Source organism: Columba livia, chromosome 9 (genome assembly GCF_036013475.1).
Source record: "Columba livia isolate bColLiv1 breed racing homer chromosome 9, bColLiv1.pat.W.v2, whole genome shotgun sequence".
Lineage (NCBI taxonomy): Eukaryota > Metazoa > Chordata > Aves > Columbiformes > Columbidae > Columba > Columba livia.
This window is the reverse complement of record NC_088610.1, coordinates 5572613-5596737: the sequence shown is the minus strand read 5'-3', so window position 1 is coordinate 5596737 and position 24125 is coordinate 5572613. Positions and strand designations below refer to the sequence as shown.

At 46.3% G+C, this 24125-nt stretch overlaps 1 protein-coding gene and 1 long non-coding RNA gene across 4 annotated transcripts; one reads left to right on the top strand and one right to left on the bottom strand.

Moving 5' to 3' along the window:
- Positions 1-974: 974 nt before the first annotated feature.
- On the bottom strand, positions 975-24112 carry IQCG (IQ motif containing G). 3 transcript variants are annotated; one of them, XM_065072897.1, is made up of 10 exons: positions 23979-24112; positions 18847-18994; positions 14776-15020; positions 13895-14023; positions 11833-11914; positions 5066-5227; positions 4450-4524; positions 2920-3051; positions 1688-1789; positions 975-1210 (listed from the first exon to the last, which is right to left on the bottom strand). In XM_065072897.1, exons 1-10 carry the CDS (start codon positions 24083-24085, stop codon positions 1070-1072), a joined length of 1323 nt encoding a protein of 440 aa, XP_064928969.1. In that variant the 5' UTR covers positions 24086-24112; the 3' UTR covers positions 975-1069. The 3 variants fall into 3 exon arrangements, with proteins under 3 accessions (XP_064928969.1, XP_021136246.2, XP_021136247.2); XM_021280571.2 differs by lacking the exon at positions 23979-24112 and adding an exon at positions 23596-23612; XM_021280572.2 differs by lacking the exon at positions 23979-24112 and adding an exon at positions 22746-22880.
- On the top strand, positions 5220-20220 carry LOC135580181 (uncharacterized). Its single transcript, XR_010474460.1, has 2 exons — positions 5220-17818; positions 19657-20220. It is a non-coding gene; the product is annotated as an uncharacterized LOC135580181 (long non-coding RNA).
- Positions 24113-24125: the final 13 nt, after the last annotated feature.

Genomic DNA, 24125 nt, shown 5'->3' with positions numbered 1-24125 from the left:
TCGTTCTAACGCGAGCCTGTCTGGAGTGTCTGAAATTGAAGTGCTCCCTTGACAATCGGCTCTGCCTGGCAGTTCAGAGCGAGTTCTGAGCCAAAGGTTTTCTGCTCGAGATTCCAGTCATCTCACTTCAACTTTAGAGCTTTTGGCACATTTCAGCTGGGACACGAGGATGTTTGGATGGGGCTGGTCACAAAGAGCCCGGCAGACTTTGCGTGGCTCGAGCTCCTTCTCCTGCGTGGGGGTGTCAACCCAGCCAGCTCAACCACAGGGCTAATTTTGCTTTGTGCACAGACCTACGTGTGACTGACAGTCGTGTCAAGAGAGAGGGCTCCCCTCTTGGTTAAAAACCAGCACGCTGCCCCCAGTAGCTTCGCTCCCTGCCCGCACCCCATCTCGCTGCGCAGACGGTGGCCGGGGCGGCGGGTCCAGCCGTGGCAGCCCCGCTGTCAGCACAACCGGCTGTCTTTTTCCACTGCTGCTCCCCTCGGTCGGAAGGTATGCGGAGCTATGTATGCTGCCTATGCGCTGACATTTTGCAGGACTGTGGGAATGGAAACCTGCGAGCTTTGCCTGTCCTTGTGTTTACACCGCAAGCCGTCTGCAGTTTCCCTCTGCCAACCTGGTGCTGCAGGGATGTGCCGCTGGAGCCCCGGTGCGGGTGACCCGGCCTCGCTCCGAGCCACGGCAAACACCAGAGCTCTGACCACGGCCAGTGCTTGGGGGGCTGCAGAGGAGGCCCTCGGTGCACAGCATCCCATGCAGGTGAGTTATCGGGCTGCTAACAGGATTACCTCCCGCTAGCTGTTGTTTTATCCATAAAGCACTCTGGGGGATATAACATTTCTCACTACTTTGATCCAAATCCCCTTTCTGCTGGAGAAACTGCGTCTCTTGCTGTGCAAGGGCAGCTTCAAGAGTTACTGCAGCTTCGCCTTAACTGTGTCTGTAATGAACTGTGTTCTACAGAACAGGCCTGGCTCTGTTACATGGTTTATTTTGTCCTTTCAGACAGACAGACTGCAGCGCTCTGCCCAGCAACAGCCCTGGAGCACATCTGCCGCCAGGTTTCTTATCGTGCCTTTTTCTTTGCTCCAGATTTTTCCTTCCCTTTCTCACTTGGTAGCTGTAGCTGTCGCTGACGCAGCTTTGCGAGTGCCTGGTATGGGCCAAGGTATCTGCGGACCATTGTACCTCTCCACCAGGACTGCACCTGAAAGAGGGAGAGAGAAAGAGAGAGAGGGGTCTTAGGGGAAATCGCTTCCCGGGGTACATGGTGCAGCTCAATGGCCAGAGCATCTCTCCTGCGCTCCCCAGCTGCGGGAGGAGCCCCTGGCCCGTGCAGCAGCAGTTGGGCCGTGCTGCTTATGCTGAAGATCTCCACGTCTGGTCGGAGGGCACTGGTTGCAAGGGGACAAGCAGTAGAACTGCCCTGTGACCCACCCTGGATCACCCACACCATGGGGCTGGTGTGACACGCACGGCCCCATGTCACCCGAGGAGACTGGCTGCTCCCCATCCTTTCCCTTTTCAAACCTGCAGATAGTGCTGGCTTTGTGCCTGCCCCACAAGAAAGGCACAGGCTTTGTCTGTCCTTTGCTTGTGCCACCCCACCCCAGCCAACCTTCTTGGGCCATTTTCTGCCCAAACGATGATGGAGCAGCACTGCCTCAGTTGTGCTCCCCTTTACCTTCAGAGCGCTCTTCAGCTCCAGGGTGTCCCGCTCTACTTGTCTTCTCTTAGCGTCCTTTTCTGCCCGGTCACTGATGATGGTGTTCTCAAACATCTGGCACTGCAAGGTAGCACAGGAGCGGCACAACCGCATGAAAAACACATCCCCTGAACTGCAGGGCCAGCCCTGAGGATCACACCGCCCAGCAGCTTGGCAGGTCACCCGGACCCTGGTGCAAAGAGTCTTCTCCAGCTGCTGATTGTTCTCATCCTTGCTTTTCACGGCCTGGCTGGGGCTGCTCTGACCTGTGGGTCCCCCCTGTGCACCCAGAAGCTCTCAAGGGTAATGTGTCAGCCACCTCCTTCATTTGATCTTTCCTGAATCCAGATGGCAAATGTTGCTCATTACCACTCTCCGTCCTAAGGCACCGAGAGCTGCTGCCAAAGTGAAACCTCTCACGGGCTGGCTGTAATTAACCCTCTGATCTGCGCTCTCTGACGCATCTCAGGCAACAGATGGTGGTAGGAAGGGCCCGTGCTCCCCCAGGCGAGGCAGCAGATGATGTATAGACACACTGGGGGCACTGAGATGAGGGTGAACGGAGTGAAAAATGAGCCCACAAGCAGGGAATTACCTCAGCCCCACCATCTCAGACCCAGGGATGGTAAGGAATGATTACAAGTTAATTCATTCTGGTTTTAAAACACCCCTTTTTCTAGGCGCTTCCCTCTGCCCTGCGCTGCCTGCTGCACTGTTCTGTGATCAGAGCCAGCCCGTTAACCAAGAAACCAGTGTGGGACAGGAATGGTTTTACCCGGAATCAGTTCCCTTACAACAGAGCACTGTGCAGCTGTGAATGTGCGTCCGCAGGAAGGAATCAGCCGCGTTTCCCAGTCTCAGCCTGTCTTACCCCAACGCTAGAAGGAGCAAATTCATTCAGACTAAGGCAACAAACTAAGGTGAGGCATATTGACAGGTGGGACGGTGTCTTTGCCCCTCACAAATGCTGTCAATAGCTCGCTGATTACTTGCTGGTATTTGAAAATAGCTGTAGGGGAAATTTCTGTCATCCTTCCTTGATGTGCAAATAGAAAATGATTACTTGGACCCTGCCTTCCCAGGACCAGTCCTCCTAATCCCACCCTACACCTCTGGATTCATGATTATCTTTTTCCCCATGGTTCTGATTCCTTATCTGAAGGAGGGATGCAGTTTAGCACGGCTGAGCACTGCGATGCTGCTGCTCTCACCTCCTTGGCCAGGCTCTTCAGCTCCTCCAAGTTGTTCGTCTTTGCAGCGTTCAGGGCGTGCAGTTCTTCATCTTTAGCGTCCATGTCATTTTCATACTTGTCCACCCACTGCTCCAGCTTCTCTTCCACCTTCTGCGAGGGGACAGAGTGGTGCTCAGTGTGGTACAAAGGGTGCACAGGGGAAAGGTTTGCAATGGTATCTGGCCCCCCTTCAGGATGGTGGTAAATTTTGCATGGTGTTTCCTCCTTGTCTAAATCTTGACAGGATCAAAGCCCAAGGACCAGCGATAAATCACTGGTGGGTTGCAGACCCCTCGCTGGGGCTTCCCCACGGAAGCTGCAGCACTGGCCGGGGATGGAGAGGCTGGGTTGGGCTTTTGGAGGTGTGTGAAGAACAGAGAAGCACTGGCCGTTAGTTTTGTGTGCGGTCAATCCTGGTGTCAGTGACAACCAGAAACCATTCTTTGTGTGTAGACACAGGGAGTGGGGTTTAATAAACTGAATTTGACAGTGAGAAAGCTTTTCTCCTCTGCCCGACTCCTGCTGTCTGGATTAAACTCCATGCACCAGGACTAAGGTCCCAGGGGACGGCACTTCACGCTGCTCCAGGTTGTGAACTTGGCTTTGTCTCGCTCGTGAATAGGAGGGCAGGTGTTGCCGTGTCACCCAGATGACTTCCTCCCATTCACCAGTAGCTTCTCCATAGCAACAACCAGGATTGCTTGCGTGGAAAAATAATCTGAGGAAAAGCATCAATCTCATTACTGCATCACAGCCGGACACACAGGGAGACGGGGGACATGGTCGTCCTCTCCTCTGTGGGCCCCTGCAAAGCCACCAGCTGCTGTCTGAGTACAGAGGGGCTTTTTGCCTCTGGTAGAGGTCAAACAGGCTGCAGCTTGTGCGTGGAAAGTTGCCTGTGAAGCATCGATCAGACTAAGGTTTGGGTATGCGGAGGACACTGTTTAATTGCTCACGAGATTAAGCACTCAAATTACATTTTAAAAAATGTATTATCTTCTATTAAGTTCCGCACTGGCAGTGATGTTAGGTACTCTGCAGTAGTACAGGTTTTCTTTCAATCATAAGAGTTTATGTGAGATGCTTTCCAGTGTTACCCACTGTAATGGGCGCTGATGATGATGATGGGAAAGCCCTGAACCCCTGGATCAACAGCACAAGGACTTTAATGTTTTTTTCCTGCTGAAAATGGGTACAATAATTGTGAGTTAGCAATTATCCAACCCTGATTCTTCCTTGGGTTAAGAGAAGGCAAAATCTGTGACACCTGAATAAAAAATGCCAGTCATTACATGAACTGTAATTTTAAGGAAATTTATCCTAATGTAGCAAATCCCAAATCTGTGAAAGCAGGGTTAATTAGGATTTGAAGGTTAACAGTAATTCAAACAGCAGCTGATGTAAGCCCCGTAAGTTTGATGGAGCAATGGCTGGTTTTCTTTAGGCACTAATTGGTGAAATAATGTTTATCAGTTGCTATCTTAAGCATTAGCAGCAAGTCACACGCACCTGATAGCGTTGCCTGAGGAAATGTTCGATCTCCACGTGGACTCGAATCTCCTTGTCGATTTTGTTCTTCAGCTCCTGTGATCAGGGCGGACAGAAAACACGACGGACAAGGTCAGTGCAGATGTGCGCAGATGTGCACACACGTGCTGCTGAAAGCCGGGTCGGGCAGGACCTCTCTGGGGAGTCTACTGAGATGGTCCTTGCCGCTGGGCCATCCATGAGAAAGGGACGACTAGATCAGGCCTTGATCAGTCAAAGAAAAAGCTTGCAAGACCAAACCAGTTTTCTAGCGCGGTTCCACTTACGGCCACATGAACAGCTCTATCAGCATAATGTGCTGTGGGCAATGCTGGGAGCTCAGGCTGCTTATGTTGCTAAATGGCTTTGTAGCTACACCTTTTGGACACAGTTATGGACACGTTTGCAGCCCTGCCGCCCGTCCCGCTGGGGTTTGCAGGACCATATGGAAGAGAGGAAGATTTCTAATCTGGATGAGTTTCAAACGGTTGTGTTGGTGACTGTGCTGGAGAACTGAAAGTGCATCTGGGGAGAGAGGGAGGACTCTTGCCTTAGTAGCTGGAGATGCCCCCAGCAGGGACCATGGGGAAGGGCTCACCTGAATTTTGTTCTCCAGTACTTTCTCGGCATTGCTGCACTTTTTCTGGGTTTGGTGGACCTGGAGGTCTGTGTTTTTCTTCGTGTAGCAGATCTCCATGTTTGTTTTGGCCTTCATTTCTCGGAGCTGGTCCTTGAGGCAGAGAATCGTATCATCTTGGTTCTGGTGGAGACAGAAGCACAAGAGCAAGCCTGGAGACTGAAGTCAGCTCACTGTTTCTTAATCTCTGCACTCCCTGATAAACTCAGAAGAGACAAGGCTGCAGGCTTCACACTTTCGCTGGATGTTGTCCCATTTCAGCCTCTACTTCAAATAGAAGTTGGATTTGTAACCCATATGGAAGGCAATAAACCCATCAGCAAGGAGTGATCACCTCTGGAGAGGTGGAGTGATGAACAGAGTGGGACAAGAAGCCAGGCCTTCTGGTCTCTGGTCCAGGAGTGGATTCAGTCGTGTTTATTGTAAGCATGAAAGCAGCCAAATAATTTTAACTGCTTAAAGTTAGGCTTTACTCACCTCTTGGATTAGGCTTCCACGGTGAGTGAGCATCTGTTAAGAGGAGGATAATGCCTCAGCCCCACGAAAGTCAAAGTTTGTTTTCCTGAAGTATACTCTGTTCCTTGGGTTCATTATTTTCTAGTTATGCAGCAACTATGCAAACACAACCTTAGGAACAGGTGAAAATCTAATCTGTTCTCATTCATATGTTTAAGCAGTTCTTGAAATCTTACCAGGCGGTTGGTGCCTGCTTTGTTATAAAAGCATGCACCTATACACAAGTGCCGAGGAAAAGCTGCCTCTGAGCTCCCAGCCTCTCCCGTGCCGTGTTCTGCATGGGAACGGAGCTTTCCTGGGGGGATTCTGTCCCCGGAGCCCCCCCATAAGCAGGAATCCTCAGCCAACCTGAGTGTGCTCAGGAAGCCAAGTGCATTTGCTTGATTTGGGATTGTTGTTCTGCTTACTCCTTTTTAATGCATTTCTTTGAGTAAGAGATAAAAGTTAATTAATACGGGGTTGGAACGTGGGAGAACCACCTGCAAAATGAAAAACTCTAGGCTTTTTTATGAAGAGTTAAAAAGGTCATCAAAGTCTCCCGTGCAATTACGCACGATCCATCTTAACGCCTCTGGTTTGGCGCCCGACTGCTCCGTTACAGCCTTTTCCTTTGCTTTCCTGCCACTCTGTGACGGGTTTGACATTCGTCAGCCAAACCTTGCAGCTGAAGATGAAATACCAAAGCATTTAAATGTTTTGAAGCCCACGCATCTCGTCTCCGAAGCGCCCTCGCATTCCGTAGCTGTCTGAACATGGAAAAATGCCAGAGGAAGCAGCCAGCTCAATAGCGCTGTGTTTAAAAGCCGATGTAGCATGACTCATTTGGAAAAGGTCTTTGAATAAGAGTTTGGAACAGTTAAAAGGAAAATCCTTCCCTCTGCACCCCTTGTCAGAGGTAGTTAGGAAGAGTGAAGTATATGACCTCATTGTGAAGTATATTGACCTTATTAATGTTCACAGATATATAAAGGGTGAGTGTCACGAGGATGGAGCCAGGCTCTTCTCAGTGACAACCAGTGATAGGACAAGGTGCAATGGGTACAAACTGGAACACAAAAGGTTCCACTTAAATTTGAGAAGAAACTTCTTCATGGTGAGGGTGGCAGAGCCTGGCCCAGGCTGCCCAGGGGGTTGTGGAGTCTCCTTCTCTGCAGACATTCCAACCCGCCTGGACACCTTCCTGTGTAACCTCATCTGGGTGTTCCTGCTCCATGGGGGATTGCACTGGGTGAGCTTTCCAGGTCCCTTCCAACCCCTGACATTCTGGGACTCTGTGATTATATTTATAAGGCTCAAGACAATTCAGGGCCGTGGCTGATGCTGGTTTGTGGGTTTAAAAGTCACGCGTTGGCATTCTTTTGAAGGTTTCCAACATCCGATACTATGGTATGGCCATATCATCCTATGGGTGCGGACAGCTACAGACATGACCTGTTTGTGCCCTGTTGAGGTTTCTGGTAATGGCCTTTATTGACACAGGAGGTGACTTTGTCTTCCTGAATCGTGGTGGAGTCGCGTCTGAACTGAGGGGCTGTTGGAGACGCTGGGGAGATGCTAATGAAGAACAGCTGGTTTATTTTGTGGTGCTGATGCTCCGCAAAGCCAAGCGCTGCTGCTGTCAGTGAGTTACTGCTGTCTGCAAAGGATCTGCAAACAGCCCAGGAGAGGAGGGTTCAGCCCAGGTTACAGAACACTCAGAGCGGTGGGGCAGGGCACGAACGCTTCAGCAAGCTACTTTCTTTTTTCATTTCATATTTCAGTAAAGCAGAGGAAAAAGTGCTTTTGATTCCAGCCCCCCAGGTCTCAGCTGGGATGGGGGCCCATCTGTTCTGTTTGTTTTCTTTGTTGTAGGGCATGTCTGTGGTTTGGATTTGGTGTGTGGCGTTGTAAAACGTCTCCATTAGAGGTGGGGAGTCTGGGGGCTCGGTTACACAATCCAAAGCAGATGGGAAGTGAAATGCAAAACCCCGCGGGTGGTTTATAGCAACGTGTTCGCTTGGAGAGGGAAAGTTGGCTGCCGGCGTGTGGCAGCTACTGCAGCCCAGCTGGGGGACCTGGCACTGCAGAAACGGGGCACACGTGGGGCTGCAGGTTGTAAATGCAGCTGTAGATGCCCACAAACCATGGGCACCATCTGTGGAATATGGTGTTCCCTGAACTTCAGGGGCAGGCACTGGGAAAATGAGTTTATGTTTCATAGAATCATTTTGGTTGGAAGAGACCCCTAAGTTCATCGAGTCCAGCCATAACCTAACTCTGGCACTAACCCATGTGCCTAAGAGCCTCATCTATACGTGTTTTAAACCCCTCCAGGGATGGTGACTCCACCATTTCCCTGTTCATTCTGGTTTATCGTAGCAAAGGTCCCAGCCTGGACACCGCATGTTTTTATAGTTAATGCAGTAAACCTCTGGGCTGCTTATTTGAGATGACTTTAGCGTCAAATCTGCCAAACCAAAGATGCAAAATCATACCTCATGTGTCCAAAACTATCACGAAACTAGCAGAGACCAAGATCAAACCCCAGGAAATGGAGCCAATCTGCTTCACAAGCAGGTAAACAAGCTGATTCTCTCTGATCTCTCTGCTCGCAGACATCAGCTCAGAGTCCCGTCTGCAGAGGAATCTGCCCCACAGATGCTGTTTGGCTACAAAAGCAGCTGCTCTTAGCTGGAGAGGGTACGCACACTCCTGTGTTTTCATTTACCTTGATTCATCTCTCTTGCAAGCGCCACCTAGATCTCTCGGCTCTTCCACAGCGATTAGTGTTTACAGTCACTTCAAATACAGCTGGCTACAAAAATAGCAAACGGGAGTGAAATGTATGAGGAACTCCTGCAGCAGCCGGATGAGCCCCCGCTGCTTTCACGCCCTGTGCACTTGCGCTCAGGTCTTTCCGCTGGCGGCTGCGATACCTCAGCTCGCAAAGCCTGGAGATACGCTTAGATCTGCCACCCAGGACCATCACAAACCTTGTGCCTCCTACCCTAATCGCCCGGTGCGTTTCTCCAGTGTAAACATGCACCGGTGCGGGGGCGTATGTGCGTAAAACGTTCCCCCAGAAGAACTCGAGTGATGCCGTTGGGAGAGGAGAAGGGAAGAAACATGATGGATTTCAGTGGCGCTGCTAAAAGCGCTGCCAAGTGACACGCTGACAGCGGAACCGAGTGGGTGACGAGAGCCCACAGAGCATAGAAGTGATAGAACTGTTTTCATGGGTACCATGGCGCAGCATTTTGGTTTTCTGTCTGGTACGTAGCCTGCAATATTACTGCTCGTTATAAAATTATACCATAATTTGGACCTACGTATGGCGTGAGTATAGCACAAAACCTACAGGCTGTAAGAAGTCTATGGGTGAATAGCAATGCAGGAATTCTAACATTTAAATTTCTGAGATTTTTATGTTAAACTATAGAATCCTATATGATATTAACTTGTTTCAAAATCTGTGCACGCTGCTGTCACTTGCCCCGGGAAGTATTTTTATAGAGGCTGGTTTGCAGCAGCAAACAGAACTGCAGCCAAACTAGAGCTATGGGAGATGGGTAAGAACAAACCAGACTCTTCATTTCAGCTCCTTTAGAGACATTAGTGCTTTCCAAGAGGAAAGAAAACAAAATAAATAGGAACATTTACCATTTGATTTGTGCGCCATTATCCCGCTGAGCAGGATAATACAGCATTAATTAGCATCTCATTAAGAGCTAGCAAGGCTGTAAATACAAACATACAGGCAACATGCATGAAGCAAAGACCGTGTTTTTCTGGTTCCATGATTAGATTTGCTCAGTTTTGTTTTCTCATCCACTAGACTGGAGACAACCTTGTAGGGCTTTGTCTGCGGATCTTTGCATTAGTATTGTTCAAAGTACTCCAAAATCAGCAAGCTGTACTTTTGTTTTTAATTAGTTGGCAAGGTGACAAATCATGCAAGTGTCTGTAAAACTGCCTATGGGTAAATCCCATATGAAGTAAATAGAAATTATTCTCCCTTGGGAGACACAGTGAGACACCATTAATTTTGGCACAGGAGGAAAGCACTACTTGAAAGTAGCCTTGTCTTTGATTCGTTATCAAAGCTGAAGCTCTAAGGGAGCCCAGAAAATGACTCTTAAGAGGGAAACATAAAAAGAAAATCCCAGATGGGCGCAGATCCCACTTGATGAGGCCAAAAGCAATAACCTAATTAGCAGCAGGTTCTAAAAGAACGTGGAGCAGAGCTGCCTCTCAGCACAGGAGCCGCGCGCCTGCAGCTGCACGAGGACACGGAGCAGTGCCAGTGCCCAGCCTGGTGCACGGGGCCAGGACGCTGCTGCTGCTGCCAGATGGGACGGTTCCAGCCCCCTGTACACCCATCCCATTGAACAGAACCAGGTGGGTGTCCTGTGTGCACAGACACTGGGGTCTGAGCGGCTCTGCAGGGGGAGAGCTGCCTCGGCGTGGTGTCTGGGGGAGCGGGAGAACCGGAGCCAGGAGAATCTGACTGAGAAGGGACGGTGTGCAGGAGCAAACGGACAACACGCAGTTTCTGACCCCGACAAACTATCCGGCTGATTTAGCTGCCACACAGATGTCAAGGGACTTTGGGGTTGTCTCACAGAGCCTGGAAATAGGCTCCCACACCATTCCAGTGGCAGTAAGTAGATACTGAGGTATACAGCTCCCCTTTTCAGACCTGGCTCTGACCTCAACGTCCTTTAGATGTTCTGTTTGAATACGTAGGGGAAGTTCATCCTTCTTTTCTCTTTCACCTCTCACAACTGTTCTTTCTCAGTTTGTCTCCTAACTTGCTAACTTTCCCTTTCCCTTGGTGACTCCTTCCTCCTCTCTGTTATGTCTACAGGTTTTTTTCCAGTGTTCTTTTCATCTCATACTTCCCAGTGTATGTTATGCATTTCCAGGGTCTCCACTAGTAGATGAGTACTGACCTGAGTGAATTTTCCCATCTTGTACATTCCTGCTTTCTTCTCTGCTTTTCTAATATCTCCCCTGGGCTTCTGGTGTTCCATCACTTACAGACAGCTGCATACACTACCAGCGCCAGTAGATCCTTCATGTTCTTACAACCATTCTGTATTTACAATTAAACTTTCCACTGCACATGCATCCGGGCTGCCAACACAAAACCTTCACCTTCTATAAACTGCACTTCACCAGTACGTCAGTGCCTTAAAATTCCTCTTTGTAACCAATGTATCCTGCCTTGATTACTGTCCATGCTTTTGTCCAAAGACACAATTCAGGGATATTGATTCTTTCCTCAGATGCCCTTGCTCCCCTCGTGCTCAGTACTGAACCAAGTGTCAGATTCTTGTTCTTTCTTCCACTCCTTGTACAGCTCTGAACCTCCTCCCTTTGCTTGTTTTCTATCACACGCTCCTGCCCCAGCAGGGCCAGGCTGCGTTTCCACGTTTCTGCACAGAACTGTACATGCTTTTGCTCTCGAGCACAGCTCGGCATCAGGTCTGAGCTGTCTGGTGAACACGGTGACCAGCGATGTGCTGCATTCAGTCGATCTGCACTTGTGCAGCAAGTCTGACACGTCTGGAACGCCCCAGATTCCCTGTGCACACACACACACCATTTGTGTGTTGCAGACAGAAGGGCTGAAGCTTTCCGGAAAGATCAGGTTGACGATGTATGTGCACTGACATTGATCTGCCATTGTATAGAACTCCCATGTTTGGGATTTTCTAATATCTGGAAGCCTAGAAAAATAAATTAAAATAGTGACATTTTCCCCAGACAAAATCGTAGGTAGAAACACGACATGCCCCTATGCCGGCTTTATTTCTTTCTCACTCCCTCATCATCACGTTTTCTTCTGTGCCAGATCTCACGTCTGCATGAGTTAAGAACAACAGAACCTTAGATACTGCTCTCTGCAGATAACCTCCTTACTGATCGCAGAGACCTGTGCTTTGCCACTCCCAGCAGTGGTTTTGGGGTATTCTAATTTGACAATGCTCTCTTATTAATATGAGTATTCGAGCTCCCATTTGAAAATCATTGGGCACTGCTCTTAAAGTCATTAGCAGACATACTCTGAATACAAATCTTTATTGCAATTATTCTGCTTCTATATTCCTGAGCAATGGATCATTCTATATGCCCCCTGTCCTCTTATCCAAGTGCTAGCTCCTGGCAGCAGAGGTGACCTCGCTAACAGGCTTCCCCCCAGCATGATGCCCATTGTTAACTGATCTCACCTGAAGTTCTGTTTCAGTTTCTTTCTTGACATCTCGCAGCTGTTTCTCAAGTGCCTTTATCTCTGTCTTTAGTTCCTCGTCCCTGAAAAAAATACTTGAGTGTATCAGAAAAGACACGAGCTGTTTACCTAGAAAGGGAATGTCCCATCATGGCAGCACCTTAGCTGAGCACTGCCCCACTTATCCTGCTCGCTCAATGAGTTTTAACAGCTGAACTAAAAGAGTGCACACAAAAGCTTGGGCTGCCTCCTCAGAACAGCACAAGACAAGCCCCTTTCCATGGCTGAGTAGCAAAAAAGGCATAAATCTGTTCACTCTGAGCTTCAGGGAGGCAGCACATCTGCAAGTCAAGGACAGAGACTCCTCACCAAAGCTGGTTTAGTTGGTAAGTAAATCCTGAAAGAAGAGGTGCAGAGACTGAGCAAGGGGGTCGGGAATGAAGGGAGAATGAGCCAAAAACCAGGGGATGCTCGAGCTGAAAGCCTGGAGTGGACTTGAGCATGATGTGGTTGTTACAGCAGAAAGAAGCCTATCGATGAGTGACAGTTTCTGCATGTCAGGCAAAAATCTCCCTGTTTCTGTTGGAAACGTGCCTCATCAGCAGATAGTCCCAAATTGTGCAAGTTTCATTATATGTATGGAATGTGGGGTTTTTTTTTATATCAGGCTTAAAATCTTTCAAAAAACACTGCTTCAGATTCTGAGATCCATGAAAGGATATGAGTGAAGGCCAAAAGCTACAGTGTTGTTTACCTGCTTAAAACAAAGCAGATGCAGTAACATTCTAGGTCTTATTTCACGTGGAGTACTTTTCTAGGCTTGATTTAAAGGCAGTAAATACTCAAGTTGGCACCTGAGACTTTGTACCCTATCCCAGCCTTACAGCCAAACATGCGTTTCACGTTCAGAGTCCTTAGCTGGGTGACTGTGATAAACAAAAGCTCCTGATGTGGTGTTCCAGTCTTACTGCAGACTTTTAGACTAATGTGCTGACATAAACCCAGACAAATATATATTGTACTGATTATACTAATACATCATACTAATGTATACTAGAACAGACAACACAGCGGTTAGATGTGGTTGACAGAATGGAATAAAAAGGATTATGGCCTTTTGGATTATGATTTGTCTGCTCCTTTCCAAGTCCCAGTATTAGTTATTCTACAAGCATTTGCTGCTTTCATTTTTACTTTCCCTTCTGTGGATAAAAATTAAATCCCGTGGTTTTAGACAGTGGAAGAGTTGCGTTTTGTTCTTGAAATCTCATATTTCACTGGAAGCAAAGCCCTGAGCCACCACCGCTTTGCTGCCTGCCCTAAATGATGGGCCTGAGTTGCCACACAGAACAAGTAGCTTTAAAACGGTCAAATACTTCTCTGATGACCGCTGTTCTCTCTGGCATGCTAGGGATTGAACCAGGGCTTCCCATGCTAAAATAGTCTCCAAACCTCTAGTGCGCAGAAGTTTGAGCTAAGGAATCACCCGTTTGAGCTGAGATTATAGCAAATCCATTCCCTGTGTGATTTGGGACAGAAGAGGACCTGTAGTGCAGCGGCTGGTGGCTTAACCTTAAATAAGGCAACTGCTTCCGTCACCACTTGTTCTACCCCCTCACATATGAGCTGTGGGTCAGAGCAGATTCTCCTGGGCATCACTTCACCTGAAGACCATATGTTGCTTGCCTTGGTTTGACTGGATTCCCTGCTGCTCTGCCTTTCACTCGGGATGAGAGTTAAAGATCTGGGAGCTCCTGCATCACATTGTGTTTTAACTGATATGGGGCAGCATTTGCATTAATACAGACACTGGTGTCCACTGTGGTCAAAGCTCTGATCAGTGTCAGAACCATCAGTTATTTCTTTCCGAGGGGGAAAGAAGTGCAGTTGGTAAAGCAGACAGAATAATCAGTTGAAGAAGCAGAATCCTTTCTGTATTTTGTTTTGTTGCTTGGTTGTTATTGCTTTGGTTGTTTGTTTGTTGCTGTTTTTAGCATGTACGGAGGGGCAATGAGCTTTGGCTTTGAGCAGTCAAGCAGGAAGGTACTGAACACAACACTGACCTGATGAGGACATCATGAAACTTGCTCTTTTTTGCCTTCTCTCTCTCATTAGCTTCTGTTAGGCTATTAAATGTTCCTGATTCCTGCATCTTTTTCATAGTGGCTGTGATTACATCACTTGCGTACTGCCTGCAGGAAGAAAGTGAACACAACAGTAATTTATAGGTGCTCATACTACAGTGTCTGGCACCTTTATCTATTATTGCTAACAGCTTAAAAGGTAAGGAAATATAAAATCCCATTTCTGTTCTTATGTCCTGTCAAACCCAAGAGTGCTTCTCTCACGGTATCTCCTTCTTGTACGTCTGGAGAACTCTGTATGAGGAATTGGTTGAAGTTTATAATTTAAAAATGCTGCCCTGAATGCTGCCCTATGAAACAGCAAAGAGGCACAAGCGACCCCAGACTGAGCCGCCACCAGGAGGACGGCTGCTGGCCTGCAGCAGTGGTGGCAGCTGGATGGAGCTTGGAAAACAAGACCTGAATATGCAGATGTGTGTCTGTGATGGAACATCTGGGTGCCAAAATATCCCAGTACAGCCCTAAGCTGATTTTAACATACACATGGCCTTGCCTAGTTTATTTAATTCCACGGTGCATTTGGTATCTATATTTTAGTTGTATTTTCCTCATTTGTGTTAGGATCTTCTTTAAGCCCTGTATTGAAAAATACTAAAGGACAAAGCCAGGACACAGAAAAACGCATAGTGAATGCTCAGCTGAGACCCCACTGCTCTCGTTAGAGATGCTCCTTCCACACCAAGACTGAGCTACACAGCAGTGGGAGAGTGGGAAGCTTGTATTTCTGCTTTCAAGAGGTAGACTGAGAACTTTGCAGCTCTGAGCATCCCCCAGAGCCATCATGTCTGTGCTTCACTCACCTGTCAGCCTGAATTTTTGTGAGATTCTCTACAGGCAGTGCGCTGTGTTTCACGGCCCTCCTGGAAAGATGACGGGCACTTTTCATATCTTCGGTTTTCCCCAGCTGCTGCTTGTGTTCGCTGCTTTTCAGAGCTGTGGAGGTAACTATTTCCCTGCTCCCTTGCCTGGCTGACATAAGCTCTTGGGAGTTCATGTCTGGCTCCTTCTGGGTCTCTATGTTTTCTGTCAATTCCTGGCTGCCAGTCTAAAAGGGAGTAAGAGAGACCTGCTTGTACATTGGGCAGTAGAAATAAACCCTCTGCAACATTATGGGAAAGGAAGAAAAATAATAAACTAGAATGAACTAAGAGCAGTTGATAGTGCATATTACATTCTGCAGAGAGTAGAAGAGCAGAAACGTTTATCCTGGTTAGCTTTGAGCGCACAATGTAGGCTTATTAAAGCTTATGGAATCAGAAGCCCTGAGATGACAGGACTAGAAAAGGCCTCGAAAGATGAATTCATCTGCCCCAAGAGATGATGGCTCAACCTGTGTCATTCCTGGTATGTTCCTAATGCCCTCCAGCAATGGAGACCACGCACCCTGCTGCCGGCACAGCTTTACCATTAAAAAAGCTGCAGTTGAGCCCCCGGCTTCTTGTCCTGTTCTCCATAGGCACAGAGAACAAATCGTTCCTTCCTTCTTTGCAGCAGCTTTTATGTACTGGAAGACTGCTTCCCCTCCGCCTTCTCTCCATTTTAGCCATTTCCCTGTCACCATGACCTTTCCAACATTATTATTGGAATATTATATAAGATAGTATGTATTACTATGTATTATATTATATTGTATTATATTATATTGTATTGTATTATATTGTATTATATTATATTGTCGGGGATTGGCTCAAGGAGCACAGACATGAGTCCACCAAGCAACTGTACGAGCAGAGCCCATTTTAGTTGACATAAGTAGGCCTTAGTTAGCTTGTCTATTAGGCCATGGGAAAGGGGGGAACGGAAAAGTACTGACTAAAGCAGGGTCAGGATATTTTTGAAGAGATAAGAGTCAGAAGAATGTGGGATGCGCATAGCTAGCTAAACCCAAGTAGGTGGAGTAAGTAAATGTGCTTAGCCTATTAGATAGAGACAAGTATGCATAATTATGGTATTTGGTATAAATGCACGCCATCTCGGGCAATAAAGTTGAAGTATGCTTTATCACTCATATTGAGTTGGCTGCATTTCTTCCTCCGTCCGCTCGGGTCTGGAACTCTGATGGGATTTCTCTCGGCATTATATTGTATTATATTATATATTGTTATAATATATATAAAATATGCAATATTATTGTTATAACAAGAGCTGAGATGTGCGGAACTGAAAGTGGTAGACATCAGCTATCTGCTTAGCTGTTTTGTGAGAGAATGAAGGCAGAGGAGGTATAACATTAATTCAAACAAGAAATTCAAAATATTGGCAGCTCTCTTCTACATAGGAAGGTATCTTGTGGCCGTGTACAATTTTATTAATAAAGAAAAAGGCCCAGAAAAGCAAAAGCACACTATAAAATCTGTTGAGGACTTCTAGGAATTTCTCTGCTTTAAGTGCGGTGAGTGGAAATGCAGATGTATACACTGGGACATGAAAACAGAACATTCTCTTGCCCACCTACTGGCATCTCTGTGGCTGAACACAATGGCAGAGCTGCTGAAGCCAGGAAAGTCACTGCCGGCCCCATCCCAGTGCTGCCCACCCTGCCTGCCTGGGGAACTGGATTAGAGAACTCACTGAGCTGAAACATTTCCCAAGCAAAAAGGGGGGGGAAAGGGTTTTTTTGGCAACACCCATTCTGAGTCCAGATCCCTCCACAACCGCACACACGTTTGTGCCACCGCAGCACAGAGGGCAGGGTAAAACAAGCGCTGGGGGCAGCAGCTGTGGATGCCAGTCGTGTTTCCAGCTCATCCCGTGCCGTTCCCTGGGTGGTGTGCGGTGCTGCGTCCTCCTCAGAGCCTTGTACATCTCCAGATGGGATCAAACGGCCTCTGGCAGTGCCTGACTCGCCCTACAGGAGTCTAGGGGACTACATGATTAATTTTTGGACAGTTAAATTTACATTAAATGAGTCCCACGCGAAGTATTCGCAGGCCAATGAAAATTACGTAGTTAATTAGAAAAAAAGAAAAGGGTTTAAATAGTTTGCTGTAGGTGCTGTACTTCAGAAAGAACTAATTTTGGCAAATATCATGTAGATTTTATGAATGTTCTGATAAATGTTTTTTAATGTCTGGGAAAGTTCAAGACAAGCTATAACTGGGTTGTCTGTAAACAACAGGGACTCAGACACTAATAATTACCAAATAACTATGTAAGAGCAAGGAGTTTGTAAACTGCATGCGTTACCATCTGCGTAGTCTCCTCACTGTTTATATTTTGCTAATCTTTTGCCCAAAATTCAGCAGATAGAAAGGCTGCCTTCCTCATGAAGCAATGTACTGGAGTCCCTGATGTGGAAAATCAATGAGGCGCTGGCCAACACCGTGATTAATCCTCTCAAAAATGTCATCGACTGAAATTTAGATGTCGGTCATTGAAAATGTCATTGATTTGTTTGACTGACTGAGCTCCAGGGTGCTTTACAAGTACAGGTCTTCTACAAATACAACGATACCAGACAAATGTAAACTGATAAACGGGGAGTAGCAGGAAATTAGAGCACCCAAGTTAGCACGTAGCTTCCCTAAGTCGTTTTCTTGTTTCTAAATTGTTTCTTTCTTGATTTGTTTTGGCATCTTTAGGAACACAAGCAGGGTTTCTAGTCTGTGAGAAAACTGTGTTTTAAGATGTGACTTGGTTAAAATGAGCATCTGTGATTTGAAGAGAAAAGCTAATGTGTTTTCTCTATAATTCAAGTGTACCTTTAGTAGGTCTGTCAGCCTGAGTCTGTGTGTCTGAAGGACAACTCCTGCTGTCCTAGATGTGCTTTTTCTCTGCGGTGTTGCTGGCACGTAAAGGGTTTTCCACCCAGCCCTGAGAGAGAGAAGCATCTTCTGGCATCAGGTGAGGTTGGCTCACAGGCTCTTCTAAGGGCAGGAGTGCCCTCTGTTGCACAGTCCGAGCATCGTTCAGGCCCTGGAATGGGCTGTGTCACCAGCTTCTGCTGCTTTGCCATGCATTCTTTTTTTAAAAGGTAATATGGGAACATGTAGAAAACAAATTAATTTACCTTCCTCTTGCATTCTTAAGTGGTACATTAGACAGAGTGAACAGCATTAGGTCTGAAAACTCGGATTTCAGGTTTTATTTCCATCCTGGTCACACACTTTTTTCCTTTTTGAGTTTCAAACCTGCTTAAACTGGAAGCAGCCTGATATGTCACTTAGAGTATATGACAAACAGACCTCAGAACCATTTAGTCCTCAGGATGGTCCCATCGTGTTTCCTGTGTCTCTGAGGTAACAGAAATATCCCACCACCTTCCTCCACAGCAACAAACCTTTCACTTTGCATTAGGGCTTCTTCTCTAAATCTCTGCCCAAACCCTCTTAGTTATGATGCCTGCTAAAAATCAGCTAATTAATAATGCTCATTGATATTGGATAGTTACTAATATATTTTGAAGTGGAATCTTTCTTAATTCGTTGCCTGTGGGGACTAAAGGAACTTTAACCTGGACTTGCAGAGGGACAGAACTATTCTGGTTTTGAGTACTAGCAAATATCCCATTCATTTGTGTTTTTAAAATAGCTGTGTATCTACATAAGAACCTACATATGTTTTGCTTCCTTTTCCCTAATCCTTTGCTTGTCGTCTGACCACCGAAATGTCAAAATTATAAGCCCAGGAACCTCATCTTGGGTCAGTAGGGTCCTTTGCACAAAGTCTTGACAAAGGCTTCTCAGTGATGCTGCAGTATAGATATTAAAATGGGTCATCCATCTATTGTGTTTCTCCATCCAAGGGTCATGGAGCACTTAGAAAAAATATCTGAGTTGATTTTTTTAAAAATACTGGTAGAAGACAGAAAACAAAGACAAGGGAAAAATAATAGATCTGTTATTTTAAGCGGGGAGGATAGAGACACATACATGGCTGAGTTCTGTCTTGCCCTCGTATGAAACCGGCATGGTATGTTCAAGAATGGCGAGCTGTTCGACACAGGTCTCCAGCACAGCGGTGAACAGCAGAGCTTCCAGATGAGGGAATTTCTCCATTTCTTTAGCCTCTCTGTTCTTGCTAAGAGGAACAAAGACAAAAGACACCAATGAGAAAGACGCTATGGTGTTAGTGACGTTAGTAACACTAGTGTAAACTAAAGGTAGACCTGAAATAGCCCCATTTGCAGCCTTTCATATACTTCCCGAGCTTTGTTTATAGCTTTTCATACACTGTTTATAAGAGGAGCCGTGCTCTGTTAATGGCTGCGTTCAAGGACAGCGAGAATGTTTAGCTTTTACAAAACAAAGTAGGTTCCTGGTCCCTCCATCAGGAGATGTGGGTGGACAGGCTGAGAAGGGAACGGATACGGGAGGCACAAACCGGGTGAGGTGGCCTCACCATCCAGGTCAAGCAGGAGCAGAACTTTGTTCTTTGGCAAACAACTGAAGTTCCTTTTTAAAAGGAAAAAAAAATAATAAATCCACATATTATAAAATCTCAGATGGTGAACCTTGATGCTCTAATCATTCCTCCTTATTACTGTGTAGCTTTAACATTTTTATGAGCCCGATCCCCTCAGCAGGAACCGTTACCACCCTAACGTGTTGAAAGTCAAAAAAGAACCAGTATGTGGACTAGGTAAACTACCTTTAACATTCTGTGTTGTTTTATTTTAAATTGCATTTCAAATATGAAACTGCTCTGATGTACACTTGAGCATCCCTTTGCCTTGCTTACAGATGGAATATTGTGAAAGCGCATCTAGGGAATGGTGGAAATTCACTATAAACTCAAGTGAAATTGGTCCATTTAGAAAAATGCATAAGAAGACACCTGCTTAATAATGGAGAAATTCTCTGACATTTTTAATGCTTTGCTAAGCCATTAGACAATCCCTCCAGACCCTATACACACAAAACAGATATTTCTTGTATAACACCTGGCACAACTGGAGTCTGAGATGACCAAGATCCTGAATGTCATGGCAATGGAAGCACCAGCATCCACTCATATCATCTTCATTTGGCTGCTATACCTACCACTGGATTTGTGCCACCTGTAAAGCCCTTGAATAAACATACTCTGCGTCTGCAGAATAGTACAGTGCAATATGTAAGCATGCCAAGGAAATACATCAGACAATGCCTGTTAGTGTGATTAACAGGATAAGGCATGGCCACATTCTATGAAAATTAAAGAGGTTTAGATGCAGTTATGCTCTGGATCACTGGAAATCAGTGATTTTTCATAAGCAACTTTACAAGTGTTTAAAAAAATACATACTATGATCTCTCTGAAACTGTTACCATTTGTCCTTGTCTTTTTTTGTTTTGTCATTTGTTTGGTTTTTTGTTGAAGAAAATACAGTAATTTACAGTTGGAACATGACATCAATTTCACTTGGGCAGAATAAAAATGGGTCACTTTTCAGTGCAGGTTTATTAGATGTCTGTTAGTAGAGAATAGGTAAAACAAGCAAAAATAACTTAGATTTTATGTGTTTGTTTCTTGATGTCCCTGTCTATTGCAGTAAGTTGTTCAGTGCAACGTGTATTGAAATGTACCATCCTTCCTAACAGGACACGGTTCTCCTTGTGCATAAGACAACGGCCAGAAAGGCTGGTGTGCGAGTGACAATCTTCTTTGTGACAGCTATATGTGTGGTCAGTGAGACTGGAATATTGCTCCTTTCAGCCTCAACCCTTTTCTGATTAACTGAATAATATCTCAGAATGTAACACTACCAGGTGCACAGTCTTGCGTTAAAGATTTTTCACAAGGATTTCTGCTATGAGGTTGGGAGCACAGGGTAGAAGAGAAGGTTCGGGGTGGCATAGCACCAATGTTATAAGCCATGAATAATGCAAAGTGCTGTGATATAGCAGGATCGGTATTTTCAGCAGATCTAAAGAAGTATTAGTGGCGCTGCATGAGGCATCAGTGAACCTCAGATGAAGAATGGTCCGTGTTTATAGTGGTTTATGTTAAAAAACATGCGCGGGTACAGAAGACGACTAGTGGGGTGATCACGGGAATAGAAATTCTGTTTTACAAGAGGGTAGAAGAATTAAGTACTGTGATTACTCTCTGTAAAAGCATATGAAGAGTAGACACCAGGGAGAGACAGAGCTATTTAAGTTAAAGGATAATACCTGACCAGGGTCAAATGAGTGTAATTTCCCCTAAGGCACACAGTTCTGATAAGGTTTCTAACTTCTGGATGAAGACAAGGAACAGCCTTTCAGACAAGAAAATGGCAGAGGCACCCTAAATTATTTCAAGAAGCAGCTTGCTTAAATCACAGCAGGAAAGGATAACAGCAAAGGAGTGATTCTGAATATTATTGATAAGTTTACCACCTTTCTTGTACCATTTATACTGACTTACCTAATTAATCCCACCATTCAGGGCTCTTGATGGTCACCTATGACTAAGATGGAACTGATTTCCTCTCTTCGCTCTGAGATTTTTTTCTCCCCTTCCACTTAATTATATAAAAAAATGCTACAGCTTGAGGTAGGAATCTGATTATACAGTTAACAAATAACTAATGATCTGTATAATAAACTAAAAGCAGCACTTTTCATTTCTTTTCAAACTTGGAATCAATTATAGAAGGGGAGATGCACAAATAAAGTATTTTTACATTAGAGAAAGTCAGATAATGTCTCTTTACAGTCAACAGGCAGTAATAAAATGTTTGACTCATTTTTATGTTTTTAAGAAATCTATGATCCATATTTTGAGTCTAAACAACAGGAAAATAATGTCTTACACGTGGAGTCCTAATGCTAAAAATATGGTGAAAAAGGATTTGCTGTGAGAGCTGTGACAGGTGATTACAACAGCATTCTTGAAAGAAGAAATAACACTTGCAGCTCTCATAGGAAAAAGTGACTTATTTGGAAACAAAGGAGGATGCAATAGCTTTTCCTCTATCCCACCAGAAGTTTCTGTCTGGGAGAGAATTAACTCAAGATACTAATGTGCATTAGGAAATCTCACAGCTGGAATGTCTCTCTAAAGCCTGCTGGTTTGCTCCTCCTATATATCTCCTCTTATAACTGCATACTTGCTCAGCAGATGAACGTGCCGAGCCCATACGCTCTGGCCTTACGTTGACTTGGCACTGAGAAGGAATCCGCTGTCTGGGCCATTAAGGAACACTACGAATAGTGAGCTGCTCTCTCTGGATTTTGGTGTTAACACAGTGCCCAGAGACCATCCTGATCCAGCCACCAGCACCGCCCTTAATCACTGCGCTCCACTGAACTCCTTCATTAAACACCGTTAATAAAAGAACGGAGGTATGTGAAGGATTCAGCTTCCCCCAAGAGTTTTGGTTGACATTCTTTCCCTGCTGATCTAAAGGGAAAGAAAAACATATAAAGAAATATTTTTTAAAACAACTGTATAAAAGGTCTGGCCCCCTGTTCCTTTGGGGATTGCAACGGCCTCTGCTGTGTGAGAGTCCGGGATGCACATTTCTCCCATCCGGCTGCCTGATGAACTAAAAGAGCTTCAAAGGCAGCATTATTTGCAGCATTCCTTTTAGTCAATTAAGGAGATACTGATGAATTCCAGTGAGAAAATTCGAAGCTGAGAATGTCACATCTCCTTTGGCTCTGTTTTGCAAATGACTGGCAAAGAGAGATTCTGAATATCCACAGTGGCAGTGGCTGGGCCATAAATCAGAACTACCTTAGTTTTTACCAAAAAAATGTCTCTTGGGCAAGGAAAATAGTTGTGGCCTTGCAAAACTCTGCCTACCACTACAAATAAGGTGCTCATTTGAAAAAAAGAAAGGTAAACAAAATAGAAGACATACTTGAAAAGCTGAAGTAACCTTGGTTTTGGCTTAGAGATGCAGTTTAGGTTTGATCCCGACTGTAGAGAAACAGTTTCTGCTCCTGCTTTCTGAGGCTGCACTGATGAGAACCCGGGAGAACCGAGTGCAGGAGTGAAAGACACGGGACTTTCAGCCACATGTCCCGTATGGGACTAAATCTGCATGGGACAGGAAAAAAGAAGATTGAGGGACCATTTTTTGGCTGTGGCATTTCTGCTGCTGTGAAACGCTGGGTTTTGTCAGCTTATTCTGCTCAAAGCGGGGATTGTGTCCTTTCTCTGACCAGAGAGGTTCCTATCACACCTTGGATACTGTTGACTGGGTAATTACTGAGCGTTACTTTGCTTTCTGCCTCTTCCTTAAAAGCAGAGGTCAACAGAATCATTTGGAGATTTCGTAATATCCCATCCCTTCTCTGTTCGTACTTCCTAATAATTTCATCTAAGAAAAACCTCTTGCTTATTGAGTGCTTCTGCCCTGGACTAGCAAAGTATAGATGGACTTAATTCTCCTCCTGGACTGGGATCTGATTTCTCACTTCAGGTTGAAGCTCTGCAAGCCCAGCTGGTGACAAGGTGACAGTAGATTTCATTCCCAAGATCCGTTTGTTCACAAAAGCACTCTGGGCACGTGTTCAGATGCAGCTGAAGATGCTTAGGAACATAGTTACAGGGAAAGTCAGGGTGGCCAGGGCACATTTGGTATTGGAGTAAGTTCCTAAATCACTTAAAGGGCTCTGAAAATGCAGCTGAATTTCCGGCTTTGTGAGGGAACTGACAGAAGTTGGGAGTGAATGATCCCGACTGGGGAAACTGGTAAGAACACACACCTGTTCTTATTTAGAAAAACACAGGAACATGACACTTCATTACAGGGGCTTGAGCGTAGTCATCGAGGTGGCATCAGGAGTGAAATAAATGTTGATTCCCTAATTCCAGGTGAGAAAGGGGAAAACAGGTAGGGCCCCAGAGGCCCGGCCACCCCAGAAGCGCCGTCGCTGCCCTTCACCCCCGGCTGCCCCCTCGTCGGGCTCCTCGGCTCGTTCTACCGCCGCAGCCGGTTCTCGCCGCCGGGCTGCGGCCCCTCTCGCCCTGCCAGGCCTTCCCTCACCCTCCGCGCCAGGGTTTATCCCGCTGCTCCCGGTACCGGGCCTGGCACCCCCCGCCCACCCAGTGCTGGGCCCGGCGCGGCCCCGGCCCGCTCGGCGCTCACCGGGACGCGGCGGCCGTGGCGTCTGTCTCCATGGCGACCACCACGCTCCGGGGGCCTCGCGGGGCTGTCCACGCTGGTGCCTGCACGGCGGAGCTGATGCCGCCCATTCCCGGATGGCCACCCAGAGAGAAAGGGAACCCGGCGGAC

Bases quoted from the DNA above. Each gene is read 5' to 3' on its own strand.
- IQCG (XM_065072897.1), bottom strand. From the start codon at position 24,085: ATGGGCGGCATCAGCTCCGCCGTGCAGGCACCAGCGTGGACAGCCCCG. The intron at 18,995-23,978 runs GTGAGCGCCGAG...TGTTCCTCTTAG, and splicing joins GCCACGGCCGCCGCGTCCCG to CAAGAACAGAGAGGCTAAAG. The intron at 1,790-2,919 runs GTGAGAGCAGCA...GCTACCTTGCAG, and splicing joins TGAAGAGCCTGGCCAAGGAG to TGCCAGATGTTTGAGAACAC.